The 21,004-nt window shown below is 41.7% G+C and overlaps 1 protein-coding gene across 5 annotated transcripts in view; it reads right to left on the bottom strand.

Moving 5' to 3' along the window:
* The window catches only part of galnt1.S (polypeptide N-acetylgalactosaminyltransferase 1 S homeolog), a 239,510-nt gene that overhangs the window by 158,387 nt on the left and 60,119 nt on the right, over positions 1-21,004 (bottom strand). Inside the window, exon 1 of one of the 5 annotated variants that reach the window (XM_041567101.1) lies at positions 8,034-8,959. The exons of 3 other annotated variants lie outside the window; for them this stretch is intronic. In XM_041567101.1, the coding sequence (XP_041423035.1) occupies positions 8,034-8,154 (121 nt within the window). In that variant the 5' untranslated portion in view covers positions 8,155-8,959. Of the gene's footprint in view, positions 1-8,033; positions 8,960-21,004 lie in introns of those variants that run through there. One more of the 5 variants, XM_041567104.1, reaches the window with a different exon arrangement.

Raw genomic sequence — 21,004 nt, forward strand, 5'->3', positions numbered from 1 at the left:
GTGTGAACGCAGGGTGTGAACGCTTATATCGTTCTGACAAAATACTCCAGTCAATCGGACAAGTTTAAAGATTTTTGGTGTGAAACAATGAAATCGCGAGGGATGTGACAATCAGATAATCATTGTTTAACAATCATTCACTGTGCATGCCTTTTGCAAACATAAACAAAGGGACAAGACAGCAAATTTACTTTGTTAATATACTTTTGTGCTTGAAAATTTGTGAACCTTTTCAAGGAGAACTAAACCCTAAAATGAATGTGGCTGAAACGGTCATATTTTAAATATTGAACTTATTGTACCAGGCTAAAGTTTTAGCTTCTCAATAACAACAATGATCCAGGACTTGCGACATGGGGTCACCATTTTGGAAAGTGTCTACAACACTCACATGCTCAGTGGGCTCTGAGCAGCTGTTGAGAAGATAAACTTAGGGGTCGTCGCAAATTATCAAGCAGAAAATGAGGTTGGCCTATAATATAAGCTAATACTACAAGGCTGATTATTAAATTCTAATGCTAGTTGCGCTGGTTTCTGTGCTGCCATGTAGTAATTATCTCTATTTATTACTAATCATCCTTATATTGTAAAATTTATATTCCATGTGTACTGTATATTTTGAGTCAGTCCTTAAGCTCGGTAACAGACAGCAGCACAGAGCATGTGCAGTAAATCAGCGGAAAAAAAGATGGGGAGCTACTGGGGCATCTTTGGATTCACAGATCTTCCCTGCTAAAGGAATGTGGTTGCCTTGGGATGGCACAGAAGCCCAAAACATAATGTACAACATTTATGGTCTACTTCTTTAGTTCAGCATTAGTTCTCCTTTAAATATTTTTAGATGAATGTGATGACCTATAACATCATCTGATTGTCAAACAAGTCCTTAAAAAAGATAACCTAGATAAACAAATGAAACAAAAAGTATTATATTTGGTCATGTATTTATTGAAAAAAAAAAAAGATTCAATAACATATGTCTGTGTATGTGGCAAAGTAAATCCTTAGGATTATCATATAAATTGAAGGTGAAATCAGAGTCTGGTGTTTTCAGTCAATGGGATGACAATCGGGTGTGAGTGACAGACCCTGTTTTAAAGAGGACCTGTCACCTTGAGACATGAGTAATATATATCTTTCCCTCCTTAGTTAAACCCTTTTGTCAACTGTTTTTGTCTATATCTGAAACGGATTAGAAAATATCCTACATGTAAAAAGTGTTTCATAGGCGCTGCCATCTTGAAACAGGACCCCTTTGTTTTCGGTGTGTGGGCTGAGCCAAACTGCCAAATCTCATGCATGCTAAAGTCGTAGAGTATCTGTGATAGACATGCTCTGCACCACTCATGTTACACCAGGACTTGATATTCTATTAGGATTGTTTGAAACACCTTCTGTATTAGCACATTGTGTGGGCTACTACTAAAAATCTCAAACCAAAATGTTAAAACCTACTAATGTGCAGTCCTTGGGGCTCATCTATAAACACTGGGCAAATCTGCACCTGTGCAATAACCAATTAAATGTTTGATTTCATCGTTCAACCTGCAGCTGCCTGTAAAAAGCCAGTCACTAATTGGTTGCTATGGGTTACTGCCCAGGTGCACATTTGCCTTTAGCTTAAAGTCAACCCCAAAATAAAAATGTCCCTAATAAAAGAAAACATCATTCTAGGCAACTTTCTAACATATATTTATTGAAGATGTTCAGTGCTTTGAACATTATAGTATTTGCTTAACTCCCGGTTGGTACTTTTTAAACAATGTTGTAAAAGTCTTAGTTTTCCAGCAGCAAAGACAGGTCTGTTAATCAGCTGCCTTGTCTTACGTTGTATGAACAGTCTGATCCATCAGGGCAGAGAATAGAGAGCAGCAGCCAGTACATATACATATAACTTGAAAACAATAGAAAAACTGTAATGAATGCATATTTCTAAGTTAGAAGTAAATTTTATTTTATAAGGCAAAAATTATTTTTTGGGTTGACATTCCCTTTAAAGGGGTTTTCACCTTTAGATTAACTTTTTGTATGAAGTAGATATTGATACTCTGAGAAAACCTGCAATTGGTTTTCATTATTTATTTTTTGTGTTTTTTGAGTTATTTAGCCTTTTTTTCAGCAGCTCTCCAGTTTGCAATTTTAGCAATCTGGTTGCTAGGGTCCAAACTACCATAGCAACCATGCACTGATTTACATAAGAGACTGGACTATAAATAGGAGAGGCCTGAATAGAAAGAGGAATAATAGAAAGTAACAATAACAATATATTTGTAGCCTTACAGAGCATTTGTTTTTTAAATGGGGTTACGGACACCCATTTGAAAGCTGGTAAACTTCAGAAGAAGGTAAAAAATTCAAAAAATATTTAAAAAATGAAGACCAATTGAAAATTTGCTTAGAATAAGGCGGATGCTCTGCCTATTTGTGCATAGTAAAAATTTCAGATGGTGAATAAAGTAAATAAAAGTAAATAATTTTCTGATCGCCCAAAAAAATAAATACATTAACCCTTCAAGTGCCAGCAGAATTTCACATTTTGGTTACGTGAAATGCCAGCCGTTTTTAAGCATTTTGTGCTCTCTCACTTTAGGGGCATTTTCTGAGGGGAAACCTATAGTTTAACTAGGAAAATTATACATTGTTTTTTTCGGTAGAAACTAAGCTTTCTAAATCTGCCTGAGTTTTCATGTATTTCCACCTGTGCAAAAAAATTTATAGTGCTAAATACCAAAAAAAAAAGAAAAATTACCATTTTTCATTGTATATCAATTTATACCAGAAAAAAAATTCATTTTACAGATGAAAATCCAACTGATTTGGAAAGCCTTATGTCTCTCGAACGTGCCAATACCAGATATGTATAGTTTTAGGGAGATTTAGGACTTCTGTACAGCAAAAACTCCCGGCAGTATATTACTGAATTTTGAAAGCACTAAGGCAGAAAACGGCATGCTTTAGATTCCAAGGCAAAAAATCCTGAAACCATAGGTTTACCCCAGAAAACCATACATTTTTGAAAAGTACACATTCTGCCGATTACAAAATGGGTAACTATGTCTCTCTACTCCCAACTACCAAACAGAAAAGCTTGTCTGAACATAGCGGTTTTTCAAAATAAAATTCAAAATTCTGAAAAATCATTTCAAAGGTTTTATTTTGCTGCTCCGCATATCCCAAACTATATTAGGTACCAAGAAAAAGCACCTGAAATATGATTGCCAGGGGTCCACTGAACAGTTTGATACCCATTATGCATAGGTTTACCAAAGTATCTGGCATTTAGAGACACCGATATGAAGTTAGCACATCCAAATTGTTCAGGACTTTACTTCAGCTACTGAGAAATCAACACATTGACTGCATTTTTTGTGGGGTAAAAACACAGAAATATATGTTTACCCCCCAAACCCATATATTTTTGGAAAGTACACATTCTACTGAATCTAAAATGGGTACCCATGCCTTTCTGCTCCAAACTACTGAGTCGCAAGGCTTTCGCAAAATTGTCGGTTTTGGTGAAATATCTGAAAATTGCCTCAAACCTTCAACTTCCCAGCACCATATCACCCATGTATCATTACATATCACAAAAAAGCACCCAAATTGTGATTGCCAGGGGTCCTCCAAACAGTTTGGTGTCCACTGTGCATAGGTTTACCAAAGTATCTGGCATTTAGAGGCCCCAAAATGAAGTTAGCGCATACAAACAGTCCCGTGGGTAACTTCAGCTAATGAAAAATCAACACATTGACTGCATTTTTGTGGGGTAAAAACACAGAAATATATGTTTACCCCCCAAAACCCATATATTTTTGGAAAGTACACATTCTACCGGATCTAAAATGGGTATCCATGCCTTTCTGCTCCAAACTACTGAGTCGCAAGGCTTTCCCACAATTGTCGGTTTTGGTGAAATATCTGAAAATTGCCTCAAAGCTTCAACTTTCCAGCATCGTATTGTCCATGTATCATTACCAGCATAAAGCATCCTAAATATAAACATAGGGGTCTACTAAACAGTTTGATGCCCATTGTGCATAGATATACCAAACTATGTGGCGCACAGAGACCCCCAAATGACAATATGTATAGAGATTTTCATGGCTGACGCGCTGGCTGCTGCAATATAAGCACCTGGTGTGTGTATTATGCGACATTAGACCACCTAACAGTACAGAGACCCCAGAAAACCATATATTTTCAGAAAGTACACATTCTGACGAATCCAATATGGGTAAATAAGTGTTTCTACTACAAACTGGCAAACTGCAAAGCAATGCTGAACATAACAGTTTTTATCAAATTTCTGAAAATCGTCACAAAGCTTGAATTTTACCCCATTATATGCCCCACATTTCATAACTTATCAGCATAAAACATCCTAAATATGAACGCCAGGGGTCTACTGAACACTTTGATGCCCAATATGCATAGATATACCAAACTATGTGGCGCACAGAGACCCCCAAATGACAATAGTGTATATACTTTTTTACGGCTGACGCGCTGGCTGCTGCAATATAAGCACCTGGTGTGTGTATTATGCGACATTAGACCCCCCTAACAGTACAGAGACCCCAGAAAACCATAAATTTTCAGAAAGTACACATTCTGACAAATCCAATATGGGTAAATAAGTGTTTCTAATGCAAACTGGCAAACTGCAAAGCAATGCTGAACATAACGGTTTTTATCAAATTTCTGAAAATCGTCACAAAGCTTGAATTTTACCCCATTATATGCCCCACATTTCGTAACTTATCAGCATAAAACATCCTAAATATGAACGACAGGGGTCTACTGAACACTTTGATGCCCAATATGCATAGATTTACCAAACTATGTGGTGTACAGAGGCGCCCAAATGACAGTAGTGTATATAAATTTTCATGGCTGACGCTCTGGCTGCTGCAATATAAGCACCCAGTATGTGTATTTGCACCATAAGACCCCCTAACAGTATGGGGACCCTAGAAAACCATATATTTTTTAGAAAGTACACATTCTGACGAATCTAAAACAGGTAATTACATCTTTCTACTGCAAACTACCAAACTGCAAAGCTATGCTGAACGTAGCGGTTTTTATCAAATTTCTGAAAATCGTCACAAAGCTTTATTTTACCCCATTATGTGCCCCACATTTCGTAACGTATCAGCATAAAACATCCTAAATATGAACGACAGGGGTCTACTGAACACTTTGATGCCCAATATGCATAGATTTACCAGACTATGTGGCGCACAGAGACCCACAAATGGATATATAGTAGATAAAATTTACATAGGCAAAACAAAATAACACAGAACAGTGTGAAATGCAAATAAATCACCAAAACCTAGTAAAACCACAAAAATCAATGCTTTTTTTTTCACACTAATGTAATCGGCCACCAGAATTACCGTTTGAATATTTTAGCTGGGCCAAATCGATTATACGGACAGAAACAAGTGAACAACACAAATGCAGAGCTGAAAATGCAATAAAATGGCTAAAAATTCAATAAAATGGCTAAAAATGCACCAAAATACCCAAAATTGCAATATAACCACCAAAATAACATACAAAAGCTATTGCACAGTACGGTTAGCGAATACGCTATTCGGAACGGCAATAAAACATTTTTTTTAGCCAAAAAAGAGACAATGCGATAAGAAAAAAAAAAAGCCACAAAGCCATATCTGTACATATGCGTGTGCACAACGGGTAAATTGCATGTTATTTGCGCGTGTGCAAGTGTACATGGGTGCTGTGAGTGTGTGACCCCCCCAATCCCCAAAAATCTATGTGTGAGTGTGTGTAAGTGTGAATGTAAGTGTATATTACTGTAATAAGTGTGTGTTGGTGTGTTTTTGTGTGTGTAAATGTTACACTTACCTGGGGTAGATGCATCAGATCGATGAGAAAGGGCCCCACGCAGCAGATCTGCAGCTCCAACGGTCATCAGGCATGGGGGGGCGGAGCTGGGCGGAAGTGAAGTGCAGGCAGCAGCAGGACGCATAGGAAACGCGTCCCTGCTGCTGCTTTGGGGCCCCTGGGCGATCGCGCCCCAGGGGCCACTCGATCCCCTGCTCTGCTCATTGCCTAGGGGCAGGGGATCGTGAAGGAACGGAGCGAGCGGCTCTAACAGCCGCTCCTCCGCTCGCAAACCCGGAAGTGCTGCAGAACGTAGAATCTACGATCTGTGGCACTTTGGTCCTTTGATCCACAGAACGTAGATTCTACGTTCTGTGGCACTTAAAGGGTTAAAGGGGTGGGAGAAAAACAACACATTTATTGTATTTAGCACGAATACAGACATAAAATGTTGCACAAGTTTTTTTTTTGTTCATATAAGACTATTGAATCATTGATCCGAAAAATCACAGAGAACAAGTAAAATCGATTTGAAGTGACCCTCTAGGTCCCTTTTCACATCATTCAGAGACCCCCATTCCTTGGAACACAAAAGCTGAACCTTGGGAATGCCAGGCTAGTGAATTCAGTCTCTAAGCAAAGCGCCACCATTCCTGTTCTACAGCTAAAAATAATGTACAATATGGCACAAAATAAGCAGCAGATATTATTAAAACTCCACATTTAGCTGTTGGGGGCTTTTTTTTAATTTTACTTATTTAATTTTTTTACAATGACTTGGGCTTTTAGTACTGTGTCTTTAGCCTAACATTCAGCAAGCACATAGGGGCCATGGCAATCCTCACCCCTCGGAGCAGAGTTGCAGCAATCACTACAATGTGGGGCCAAAATTTAAAAAACCTCAGCTAGTGAACTTCACTCTGCTCTACATGAAAAACCATGAGGCTATGTGGGGGCACATAATTCAAGTGATACCAACTGATCTTTTAAAATATCCTAAATAGGGATGCACCGAATCCAGGATTCAGTTTGGGATTCGGCCAAGATTCTGCCTTTTTCAGCAGCATTCGGCCGAATCCTTTTGCTTGGCCAAACTGAATGTGAATCATAATTTGCATATGTGAATTAGGGGCTAGGAAGGAAATCGTGTGACTTTTTGTCACAAAACATGGAAGTAAAAAATGTTTTCCCCTTCCCACCCATAATTTGCATATACAAATTAGGGTTCGGATTTGGTTCTGTATTGAATGTTTCGAAAAAGAATTTGAGTGTTCGGCCGAATCCAAAATAGTGGATTTGGCGCATCACTAATCCTAATTCACTGCCTTGTGTCAGTGTGGGCATGCTTGCCACATGAAATTCCTGCAAATCCCCCCTATCTTCTTCTGCTACAATAACCTTCTGAAATATATATTATATATATATATATATATATATATATATATATATATATATATATATATATATATATTTCAATATCTCAATAATACTATAAAACCATTGTCAACAATTTATAGGGTGGCAGAAATTCCTTTGTGCTTACTCATATTTGCTATTATTATTATTATTATCACATTACTCCTATTTATAGCATTCAAAAAGTAAATGAGGGACTTATATTGCATAAGATCCCAGACTCTTTCCTCTCCCAGACTCTTTTCTCCTTTTTTATCAGGTGGCAACACCAATAGTAATCACCATTAGCTGGTAAACATATAATTAGCATGAAATGATGCATTTAACTTTATTCCTTACCATACCAAAGAGAGCAAAGTTTTAATTAAAAAAAAATGACAGAATTGTTTTTAAATAAAATTTGTCAGAAATAAATTAGAACACTTTACAGAACTGTAAAAAAAACATTAAATCAGCCCAATCCCATGCTCAAACACACACAGACAAACACACAGAGACACACAAACACAGAGAGACACAGAGACAAACACACACACAGACAGAGACACAAACACACAAAGACACAGAGAAACACACACAGACACTCAAACACAGAGACACATACACACACAAACACAGAGACACACAAACACAGACACACACACACACAAAGACACACAGAGAGACACACAGACACAAACACAAAGAGACACAGATACACACAGACAAACAGACAGACACACAAACACAGAGAGACACAGACACCCCTACCTCCCCCCTACCTCTCCTAGGAGCTTCGTGTAACAGCACGGGAACTCCTCTGACACCTCCCAACCCGTCTGCTGGCCAATCGCCTTTGCCTTTCCCTGACTGATCGAGGGAGGAGGGAGGGAGGAGGAACATGCAGCTGCTTGATGTGTGACTGAAGCAGAAGCCCAGCGTGCTGTAAATCTCTCTCCTCCTCTATCTCCCAGTCTTAGCACCAAAGGTCGCAACGAAAAGTAAATAAGATCTTTTTACCCCTCACTTCGTGCAGGTTTGGTGGCAGGCTGGCCAGAGGCTTTAAGAGGCGCGCAAATACTGCTTCCTCGCTTCAAGCATTGACACTGAGGTGAAATCTCACGAGATTTTGAGTCAGCATATTTTTCCCATGAGGCTTTGCACACCGACTTTCAGAAAGTCGGGGCTTGTGGAGTCTCGTGCACACTTTTAAACCTCTGTATTAGTTACATTTATTTAAAAAAAGAGAAGCTATGTGATTACTATTAACTCTTTATTTACAGTTCTACTATAAGTAAAAAAGTGACAGGTTTCCTTTAATTAAAAAAAAGACAAATGGGAGCACTCCCCCTCTCTCACCTGTACAAGTGATTCAGCAAACCTGTATGCTTGCACACAACACGCCCCCGGTTCAGGCCAATATCATGTGAACACATTACAGAACTTGCGGAGCATTTCGGCAGCTGAATTCATAAAATCTTCATTTATTGAATATGGTTAAAAGCTTATATATCATAGCAGTGACATATACCCCCACGCTTGACGCTTTTCGTGGCGTCTCGCCACTTCCTCAGAAGCATAAGGTATGCAAACCCCCTCCACCAATTAATAAAGCACCAAAAGCCCCACAAGCCATACCCCATAAAAACATTAACCCCATTGGGGATTTATACAACTGATAAGTTGATACAAATAAATAACATTGTGCATTATACAATCACATTTTGGCATTCAGTGGTGTTTACAAATTGTTACTAAATGTATATTCTATTCACGATATTTATTATTAGTTATATATTAATAAAATCTCAGTTCTACAATGTAGCAAGTTTAAGCAGTCAGGCATATAGGTTTGAAGGGGTTTTTTGCAATAACATTGTGCAATGTTTATTATGTATCTAAAATAACACTTCCACAGTAAATACCTTAATTTAAATTGTGAAACGTATTTGCACACTAAAGAAATGCACTAGTTGCAAAAGCAAGCAAGCTCCCACTCTCTGTTTAGTCCACAATAATTTTCGGTGGTTTTCAATTAATAAATCCAAAAGGCCTCAAGGCGACAACTTTTTATCTAAATGACCTTTCCTCACATCTCTTCGAGGTTTATCTATGATTTGTAAAGTTACACATAGTTCACCCTGATGTTTAACTATTAGATGCTTTGCTATGGCTGATTTCGTGTCTAGACTTTCCACAGCTGACATATGTTCTGACACCCGGGTGCTAGCCTTCCTAATGGTCTTCCCAACGTATTGGGCTCCACAGACACAAGTTGCCATATAAATAACCCTTTTTGATGCACAATTGAAATATTGCTTCATTTTGAAGTTAACCCCGGTTACAGTGCTGTGATACTTTCATGAGCGAACAGGTTTTACACCTACTGCCTCTTATAGATGTGCACGCAGTAGGTGTAAAACCTGTTCGCTCATGATGAGTATCTAAAGGCCTTTTGGATTCATCAATTTAATTATTTTTTTTAAGTTTTTATTTTTAAATTTTACAACAAAAAGCATATTATTAGAGAGAAAGAAAAAGGAGAAAGAAAGAAAAAAGGAAGAAAGAGAGAAATAAAGAGAAGTCTCAAAGGCCAACCAGTACTCTATTGAATGTGTTCAACATACTTCACATCTGTATCATCCCATTGAACTTTTTACCTTTCTTGAGCGACTACCCATGCGCCCCATACTGCATCAAACTTTCAGGGACACCTTCTGGCTATATATGTAAGTTTCTGCTTAATGAGGGAGTCAATGATCAGCTGTTTCCAGAAACTAAGAGTAGGCGCAGTCGTCGATTTCCATAGTAGAAAAATCGCTTTTTTTCGAGTAGTATATTAGCTGCAGGTAACAGTCTCTTGTGAGAGCCTATTGTAAAATCTGTCATAATACCAAGGAGGCAGGTGAGAGGGGAACGGATATTGGGCAGGTCAAGTTCCGTTGCCATATATTGTATTACTTCAGTCCAAAACCTCTGCATTTCTGTACATTCCCAAAACACATGCAAATAAGTACCTACAGAGGTTCTGCATTTTGGACAGACATCAGAGACTGTAGGCTACAATTTGGCTAATCTGTATGGGGTGTAGTATACTCTATTGAGAAATTTAAGTTGTATAAATCTATCTCGCATTTGACGTGGAAATTTTTCATATTTCGCCATATGGCCGCCACCGATGCGGGATAAGCGTCTTTACGACTGACCTTTGCACAGTTGCCTGATCATTCCGATTCCCATCCGATTTGTGTTCATCAGGCATGACTGCAGCATGCCGGGTGCGGCGCCGGTTGGGATTGAGGAATACGGGCCACTGAACAAAGGTGTACTTTTACAAGATCAGTACAAGCCATGCTAAGATCACTGTGTCTGTGTATATGTATATTACCGGGGGGAAGTGCTTTTTGTCCTGGTGTCTTTTGCTTGCCTAGGGAAGTCTACCTTTCCCCCCCCTCTTCTATGGACATGTGTCTGTGTGCTGGTTCCACCAATTGATTCATAGCATAACATGCTCATTGATTGGATATATTGTAAGACCACCTTTTGCCTTGGTGTATAATAAACCACTGGCCATTGTAGAAGGAGGCAGAATACTGGACCCCAGCTGAGAACGACTGCTGTGACGTTATTTCCAGGGGATTGCGCAACATCACCACACGATACATCAAGGTTTCTGGATCGATTGTCCATTATGACGAAAGATCATTTTTATACGATAACAGATGGCGAGCCTAATTCGGGTGGTTCAATTTTTCCCTTAATTTCAGCAGAATTAAAAGGGTACAGAAAATTATTATCGGCTTGGTCCCTAAGTAAAGCCAAAATTAATTAATTAACCGCTCACCCAGCGCAGAGTAGGACTATGACTAAGTATCTTTGGATACGAAACGCGTAAGGATCATTGTTTTAGCTGTTTCAATAAAGATCTTTTATTTTATCCGTTGGTCCATGGAGTGCGTGCTTCTTCGCTATCAGAATTAAAAGGGGCCATATTTTATTTCGGGCAGCAAAAAGGCCGGCATTGAGGTAAGACATTTTTGTTTTGATACTCTCATATTTGAGAAAGTTTTTGCGGTCTGCAAATTGATTTGTGGTCTCTAGGCTGCTGGAATCAGGTAAAAATCTACCAAAAGAACCTTTTGGGTGTATGTGTGGTGTTTTTCAGTATTAACTGCCCAGGTACTGGCTGGGGCATATCTGCATAACTGCTGTGGGGTTTTATTCATTTATTTATTTATTTAACCATAAGGGACAGTTATTGCTCCTGCTGGAGGATCTGTGAGTGATTCAGACCAGTGGAGGGAGTTTCTGTGTATGCCGGGTGGTTGAAGGATAATCTTGTAGCAGGCAGATATGGCCAACAGTATCTAGAGGGGATTTAGAATCATAGTTTTTTTCATTTGTGTTTGTTTTCTGTCTGTCTACTAAGTGGTGTTTGTTTTAAAATTGCGACTCTATAGGTTTCATCCTTGAGAAAATATTTAGTTTGGGAGGATTGTATTGCTTTTATTATTACAAGTTTCAATATTGGAGGTTGGGTAACAATCCGACCAATCTGAATTACAAACCAAGTTTCTAGCCCTTGCTGAGCACTGAACAGGGGGAGCCTACGCCATTTTGTCTTTAAGCACATGTGCCAGTGGCCATTTTGTCTTTGTCTTTAAGCACATGTGCCAGCGGCCATGTTGTCTTAGTTTTTTGAAAAGGTATATTGGGCTATTGGTGGGAGGCACATCCCCTGCATATAACCCTAACAGTTGTTCTATTGTATATAATAGATTTTCATCTTTACATTTCATAACAGCAAAGTTCTCATTTTTGTAATACCTCTCTGCTGTTCCCTGCAGTCTATTGACTGCTACTTCCTCCAGGATAGGGGGTTTTCCTAAGGAAGAGGACCATCACATGGTGTTGTAATTGTAATTGTCCTTTTGTGTGAGTGAAGGAAGAGTGTTGCATGGTTTACAACATAAGGCTATTTGTTAACTAGCTGTTTCTCTTTTTATACTCCTTGTTTTCCTGCTCTTTCTCTCTTTATTTTCCTCTCTTTATCCTTCCTTCCGTCCTTTATTCTCCCCATCTCTCTCACTTTTCTCCATTTCTCTCTTTTAAAACACTTTTCTTACCCACTCTCTCTCTCTGTCTATAACTACCACACTAACTCTTTACCTTGTTTTTAGCTAGCCCTCTTTTCTGTTTTAATCTATTCTCAAACTAACACATTCTCTGTAGGTTTGGTTGGAAGACATCTTTTCCGTCATTGGAAGTCTGGTAGTGTAAGATAGCTGCTGTCTGCTTATGAAAGTTGCTGTTAGGAAGGAAATTCCTGTTAATTACGACCATAAGGACTGTGCTGCGAAGTTGGACTGTATAGGGCGAAAAAAACAGTGAACTGGTTAGTTTTTTGTGAGGAGAAAAAGTGGGCCAAGCCTACTTGGGTTCATCAATTGTCGCGTGAGCTTTGTTCTCTTTTCTCTTCCCCTCGAGGTCCATCTTAGGGGTGGAAGGTGTCCGTGGTTCGTACCAAAGCCCGGGGGTGGAGTTTGTGGGGAAATTATTGAGGACTGTTCCCTTTCTTGTTCGCTTTCTTGACTTTTCGTCACTGAGTGACCAGGTGTCCGCGGTTCGTACCGGAAGCTTGTGGGACGGAACTTGGGGAGGTGAACTGGGGAGGGGTTTCTCTGTTTCTATCTGTTTTTCTAGCCACTTTCTCTCAAAACCTATTGGCCTGACTGGGGTGACCAGGTGTCCTTGGTTCGTACCAGAATCCCTAGGAAGGTTCAAATATATCTCCCTTGTTCTCACTTCCTGTTGCTCCCTCTCACTTGCTTTCAACACTCCAGGCATTGGGGACTCTTATCCTGCAGTCAGGGCGCTGTTTTGAGCCAATTTAGCATGAGGGATAAGGAAGGTGTCCGTGGTTCGTACCTGTCTGGATCCCTCGGCCGCTGATCCTTCTCTCTGAGTGGGCTACGGTGGATAATGTCCGTGGTTCGTATTTGAAGCCCTAGAGCTACTCAGAGGACGAACAGGTAAGGATCGACGGCAGTCTGCGCGGTGGACGTAGACACTGTAGGTGGACGCATCTACTTGGAAAAAGTTTGAGACCCGAGTATTGGTGTAGGGAAATCTAGGGAACAGAAGGGTACCACTTCTGAGTTCAGGACGGCTCAGCAGCACATGAAATCCACATATGGAAGAGGGACTGCTAAACCGCTCAAAGATTGGCACAAATGGTCTTCAGGTTTAGAATGGTCCATCCCTAAGGAGGGGACGTTTGAGGTCTGGATCTGGGAAAAGTTCTTCCGTGAGTTCCACTCCAGACTCCAAACACATGGGTCTTTAGAGAAGGCCAATTTGTGGTTACAGGAATCTACCAAGCCTTAGCAGCAGGGCATTCAAAAGTCTCAGACAGTAAGGTCAAACATAATCATGTACTTCCGTCCAGCCAGAACTGCAGAAAGCAATAATGATAAGGACAAGACAGAGCTGCAAACAGGTTTAAATTTGCTAGCAACACAGGTCATCTCAACAGCCTCAGCTCATCTGTCTCCATCACCATCCCCACATCCGCAAAAGATGCCTCTGACAAAACGGATTACTGCCGCCTTGGAAAATCCGATTTGGTCACCTTATGTGAAGCCAGAGGTATCTCTATAATAGACAAATCCAAATTAGAATGCATAGAGGCCTTGGAAAGGGATGACTTCCAACAGGGCCCTGAGGGGGATTACAGGCACTACGGGGGGGCAAGGAATTCTGTAAGCAACTGACAGACAAAATGCCCACTATGTATAGTGTTGTGTCCCCATTCCAGTTTATGACAGCGATCCAGGGCCCAGATGAGGACGCCTCGGTCTATTGGCAGAGGTTAAAACAAGGGGTAACAGATGCAGGGTTTGAGCCAGGTCCAGATGCCCCAGAGAACACCCAGCCAGTATCGCCCACCCATCTAATGTTAAAGGCTAAATTTCTGGCTGGATTGGTGCCTAAGCTAAGAGATAGGCTAATGGTTGCACGACCAGAGGCCCATTCTATGAGTTTCCACTCCCTTATGGCAACAATCCAGTCCATAGAACTGGACCTGCATGCCAGGAAAGAGGTCAAGTCGGCCAAAATCATGGCAGCTCTTGAGCTAATAGCCCAGGACCACCATCCCTATACTAGGAAAAAGAAACTCACCAAACGTACTAATATAACTTGTTTTAATTGCGATCAAAAAGGACATTTAGCGCGCCACTGTCCAGAAAATGAGGACAAGAAAGAACAAAATTCTCCTAGTCCTTATAAAGTTGTTCCTGACCGGCCTCATGCACATAACCCAAACCCGGGGAAATCTTACCGTAGTACGGAGGGCCCCCGGGGAACCTACCATTTCATACCAGACCCTGAAACAGTTAAAACCATCGGTACACAGTCCCATAGCTTCGCCCACTAGGGGAAAGGCAAACCGGTGTCGGCCCATGTCAATCTATTTCTTGAGGAATTGCCATATCCTCTGTCCTGCCTCATCGACACTGGCGCAGCCAGGACTGTTCTAAAAACACAAGATCTAAAAGGCAGGATTCCACTCTCTGGCAACACAACCCCCACCATTGGGCTTACAGGTCATCCAGTGACTCTTAGGGAGACTAAATCATTGTACTGCAGGTTAGGTCAACACACCGAAGCAGTCAGATCTCTATTAGTTTCAGATGATGTCCCTATCAACCTATTGGGAGAAGACATTCTGTCGGAGATTCAGGCCAACATCACTTATACCCCAGAGGGTGTTGTGGTAACTAGTGCACTCACAGACGAGTTGCTGTGTGCAGTGGTGGCAGTCCCGTATACTGGAGAACCTGGTACACATTTGTCCCTGGATGTACTAGCTGAGATAGACCCTAAGGTTTGGGCGGTTGACAAATATCATGTCGGCTTGCTGCCAGTACCTCCAGCCACTATACGGATTGCCTCCGGTTGCGTGCTACCAAAATTGCCACAGTATCCTCTGAGTATAGCGCAGATGGACAGTCTCAAGATCCAGATTGATAGATATCTCCAAATCGGGGTCTTAACCCCAACACAATCACCCTGTAATACACCTTTATTTTCAGTGGCAAAAAAAAAAAATCAGCCAAGGGTCAGGAAGTCACTTACCGACTGGTCCATGATCTCAGAGCCATTAACAAAATCATAGTCAGTGATGCCCCGTTAGTGCCTAATCCTCACACATTACTTGCGTCCATTCCTCCTAAAGCTTTGTACTTTAGTGTAATCGACTTGTCTAATGCCTTCTTTTCTGTTCCACTAGATCCACAGTGTCAATACATCTTTGCTTTTTCGTTCCAGGGTAGACAGCTGACATGGACCCAGTTACCACAGGGGTCCATGACTAGCCCATCGGAATATAGTTGCAAGCTAAAGGTGGTAATAGACCAGTGGGTGCCAGAGGATCCAGAGGTCGCACTGTTACAATATGTGGACGATCTATTAGTTTGTTGCCCGGACAAGGATTCATGCTATAGACACACTATCTCGCTACTGACCTGGCATCCACTGGGAATAAGGCTAGCAAGGAAAAATTGCAGTTTTGTTAGGAGAAGGTTGTTTTTCTAGGCCACTGTATCTCAAAAGGGACCCAACACCTGACAACACAACAGATACAGACTCTCAAAGACTTCACCCGACCTCGTAATGCCCGACAGTTGAGACCCCTTCTAGGTCTGATCAATTACAGCAGAGATTGGATCCCTAATATTTCATTCAGAATGGGTCCTCTCTATACTTTGTGTTATTACAGAAAGTTGGTGACATAGTTTTAGATTCCCCTCTAACCTTTCTCATCCCACACTCTGTCAAAGAGATTCTCAACCAGGTCCAGACCAAATATCTTTCAGTAGCATGTCTGACCAAATCTGAAGTGACTCTCCTTACCCCTACTAACCTCACACTCAGACGATGTACAATCCTCAATCCCGCATCTCTTCTCCCGACCCATTCTGACTCGGAAGAAGAGGGGGAGGGACAAAGGGATTGTGACTGACTCTAACCCAACCATGACAGAAACGACAGACAATCACAACTGTCTTGAACTCATGGAACCCGAGACAGAAGCAGTACAACATCCACCTCCCTTAAGGTCGAGGAACGTGACAGGTGGATCCACGCCAGCCACTGAAAGAAGCTGCTGGACTATCAAGTGCAATGATCAGGTGCATTGTTTCTATATACACTTGTTGTTTAATGTATTTTGGATACTGTTATGAGTCACATCCGAATTTACTGTTCAAGATGCATTTACAATTAGCAAAGACAGCAAATAGGTCCAACTGCTGGGTGTGCTCCAAACCCCCTCCGAGCCAGAGCATCCCGGCGATGGCGGCAGTACATGCCCTTTATGAGATCAGGGTGGGCATGAGAAAATTTAGTCCTTCAGGTAGATCAGCGGAACGCCATCTGTCCATAGAATTTAATCAGACATTCTTAGATGGTAATGTCACCTATGGTCTTGATGTCAGCCCCGAGGCTTGTACTAGACTTAGCAGACCCGTGTGGGTATCCAGTCAATTAGGCCAGTCCGGGATTTGTTTTAATATCAGCTCCGGTTTTGGAGCCAAGTCGCTGGGGAGGACCGAATACCCATCTGGGATAACCATCCAGATCGACCATAGAATCCCTGACAGTAACAACCTAACCACCAGACATGATTATGTCTGCTGGGGGGGGGAGGGTGTGATATTCAGGAGGGTGCAGCAATCCCATTATCCATCCAGTTGTTGCGCAATGCCCGTAACCGTAACCCCAATGACCTTTGTGTCTCATTAACTGGGCCCTATTACTTTTTGTGCGGCCAGGCTGCCTATAGAGTAGTTCCCCCGGATACTAGAGGGTCATGCTCCTTAGTCAGGTTAGTCCCTGCCTCCTACATTGCCGATGGTCACAAGGACCTGATGGTGCAGAGGAGGGTAAGTGTGGGAAGAAGGACCAGGAGAGAGCTATTCTCCGCGGGGGACCGTGCATGGGCATGGTTTCCGGCATGGACCGGATGGGGTATAGAACTTATGAAGAGGCTAAATAATTTTTCCATCATAATGGACGAGATGTTTAATGAGACAGTCGAAGCCATGAGAGAAATTTCTTCTGAACAACGACAGCTGAAGACCCTTATGCTTCAGGAGAAAATGGCTCTCGACTATCTTTTAGCATCAAAGGGGGGTTTCTGTGAGTTAATTGGGGAGGATTGCTGTACCTGGGTGGAAGATACTGGGGACAAGGTTCAGGCCCATCTTGACAAGGTGAAAGCGTTACAGGGACAAGCACGCGCTATTGCAGAGGAGGGTTGGAACCCCTTTAAAGGTTTAGGGGGCTTCGGTGATATGTTGTTTTCTATTGGATCATGGCTTAAAGAAGTTGGAGTGTATGTCCTGATGCTGCTCTGCTTTCTTTTCCTCCTCTATGTGACGGCGAGAATGACCTGTTGTTTGGTGAACCAAGTTGCAAAGAGCCTTGCAGAGGACCATGTGATGACTCCATAAAGAGCCATAGCCTGAAGCATCCGGAACCCTTTACCTCAGGAAGATCAGCACAGGAAGAACCACCACCTCTTTTTTTTAACACAAACTATGGACTGTCCCTAAAAAAACTGACTTCTTCCCTTCTTGGAGACTTTTTTTGGGCTGTTCTTCTCAAAGAAGATATAACCAGAAACCTTGTATGATGACATCACCTCCCTGAAGGCCAGTCTGGACCTCATGATCAAGATATAAAGAAGATCAATAATATTAGGCCGGTTCTTCTTGTTAGTGCATTTGTAGTGTAGCATGTTCCCTTTTCTTTCTGTACCCTTTAGAAGCTTTGGTTGGAGTGATTGTAGCGTTAGGAAGCAGTTGCTGTGACGACATATGGCGAAAAAGGAGGGACTGACGTGGAAATTTTTCATATTTCTCCATATGGCCGCCACCGATGCGGGATAAGCGTCTTTACGACTGACCTTTGCACAGTTGCCCGATCATTCCGATTCCCATCCGATTTGTGTTCATCAGGCATGACTGCAGCATGCCGGGTGTGGCGCCAGTTGGGATTGAGGAATACGGGCCACTGAACAAAGGTGTACTTTTACAAGATCAGTACAAGCCATGCTAAGATCACTGTGTCTGTGTATATGTATATTACCGGGGGAAGTGCCTTTTGTCCTGGTGTCTTTTGTTTGCCTAGGGAAGTCTACCTTTCCCCCCCCCTCTTCTATGGACATGTGTCTGTGTGCTGGTTCCACCAATTGATTCATAGCATAACATGCTCATTGATTGGATATATTGTAAGACCACCTTTTGCCTTGGTGTATAATAAACCACTGGCCATTGTAGAAGGAGGCAGAATACTGGACCCCAGCTGAGAACGACTGCTGTGACATTATTTCCGGGGGATTGCGCAACATCACCACACGATACTTTAAGGTTTCCGGATCGATTGTCCATTAAGACGAAAGATCATTTTTATACGATAACACATTGAAATCATTATCTCAGGTACTTGCTGTAGTGCATCTTTCCACATTTCGTCATCTAATTCAAGCATTTCTGCTTGATTTTTTCCAAAGGGTTAGGGCACGCCTCAAGCAAAATTGTATAGCACCATGAGAGTGGCTTTCGCAGGTCTGCCTTGAGTAGATATTTTTCTAGAGTGGTTCCTTTCAGTTGTATCGGTCGAATAGGGAATTGTACCAAAAATGCATGCTTCAACTGGAGATAGCGAAATATCATGTTAGGCGGGAGATTAAATTCTTGCCTTAGACTTGGAAAGTGCTTAAGATCTCCACTGTCCACAATGTCTTTTAGTACTTTAACACCATGCATCGCCCAACAGCTAACCTCAGGGATAAGCTGAAATTGGAGCAAATTATTATTACCCCATAAGGGAGTCCATACGGACCATACTGGAGGGGTACCCAGCACCATAGATAAGGCTTTTTGAAAGGCATGTATTACCGTCATCATAGGTATTATGGTGGCATGACATCGAGACGGACCTCTGTATAAGGATCGGGCCAGAGCTTCAAAGGAACCCACTGCTGCAGCCTCCAGAATCATCGCTTGATTATCTAGTTTGGGATTTATCCACCAATGAGCAAATACCAACTGGCTAGCCAGAAAGTATAGTTTGAGGTCATGCAGGGCTAATCCTCCTCCTGTTGCTGGAGCACAAAGTGTTTTTAATGCAATACGTGGATGTCCCCCTGCCCATAAAAGATTTCTTAATAAACTGTCTATTTGTTTGAACCACCACATCCGCAGAGTTACAGGAGAGTTTTGAAACGCATACAGAAATTTTGGTAGATATACCATTTTAAACAAGTTCACCCTACCAGGAAGCGAGAGTGGGAGAGCCTGCCATGTTTCCAGCCTTGTACCGAATGACCTCACTATGGGATCTAAGTCGAGAGTAATATATTTGGATAAGTCCTTATGTATCTCAATGCCAAGATATTTAAATGAGTCAACTACTTGCAGATTACCTACTGTCGGGGGGCTGTTCTCTGGAAAGGGATCTATGGGAAATATTACCGACTTACTTTCATTCACCTTTAGCCCTGAGAACTCACCAAACGCAACTACTGTTTGGAGGAGTGCTGTCAATGCACAGTTGGGGTTTGCTAGATATACTAACATATCATCTGCATATAATAACTTTTCAGTGACTGCCCCCAGCTTAACCTTTTCCCTGCCAAGCAGGTAGGTACTACGTTCTGGCAGGAAAATGCTCTGACTGCCAAGCACGTAGTACCTACGTGCTGCGCAGTTCAGTGTCCCTTGCTGCACTGGCGGCTTTAGCCGCCGTGCAGGCGAGTCTGCGGCGTCCCCAACCCCTTAGGCAACGAGCTAAGGGGGTTCCCACATCGGTCCTGCGACGCGATCGTCGCAGGGCCCGACTTCAGGCTCTTACCTAATGCAGAGTCGTATGGCAAGTCGCAGACCTCGTGGGACACGATCCAGCGCCGCCCACTCACTTCCTGTGAGCGATCCTGGGCCCCCCAACGCTGCCAATGACTCCCCCTGCCACAGAAACGGTAAGTGGCGTTTCTTAACTGATTTACACACATTTACACACTCACATGTATGTACACACACACTACACATGTAACTAAAGGGAGGTTTTTATTTTTGCTTTTCTGGATTTTTTGTCTTTTGTACACTTAGATACTTTTGCACATATTTACACACTTACATACACAGACACATTTACACACTTTTTAGAGCTGTACACACATATATATTTTTTTTTAGTTCTTCATTTTATCAGTTTTCCACTTGTTATTTTGCTAAAAACTGTTTATTTAACAGCGTGACTATTGGAGCAAGCATTCTAACCGCTAGCCACGCTGTCAGATCAGTTATTTTGTTATGTCATTGATTTGCCTAATTGTTTTTTATTTTGTATGATTTTATGCTTGCATTGTTATTTGCGTTTTTCTAGTGTCGTTTGTACGTTGATCAATTGGAGTACAAAAAATTTTTAGCAATTTTGGATTCGCCACAATGTGTACTTTACAAAAATATATGGTTTTGGGGGGTCTTTCTGCTGTTAAGAGGGTCTTGGGCACATAATATTCAGTCCAGGGTCTATTTTCACAGAAGGTGAATTGGCAGCAGAGAAAATTCATATGCACTATTTTTATTTGGGGTCCGCACATGCCAGATGCTTTGGTATATCTATGCATAGTGGGCATCAAACTGTTCCGTAGACTCTTGGCGTCAATATTTAGGGTATTTTACAA

Source organism: Xenopus laevis, chromosome 6S (genome assembly GCF_017654675.1).
Source record: "Xenopus laevis strain J_2021 chromosome 6S, Xenopus_laevis_v10.1, whole genome shotgun sequence".
Taxonomy (NCBI): Eukaryota; Metazoa; Chordata; class Amphibia; order Anura; family Pipidae; genus Xenopus; species Xenopus laevis.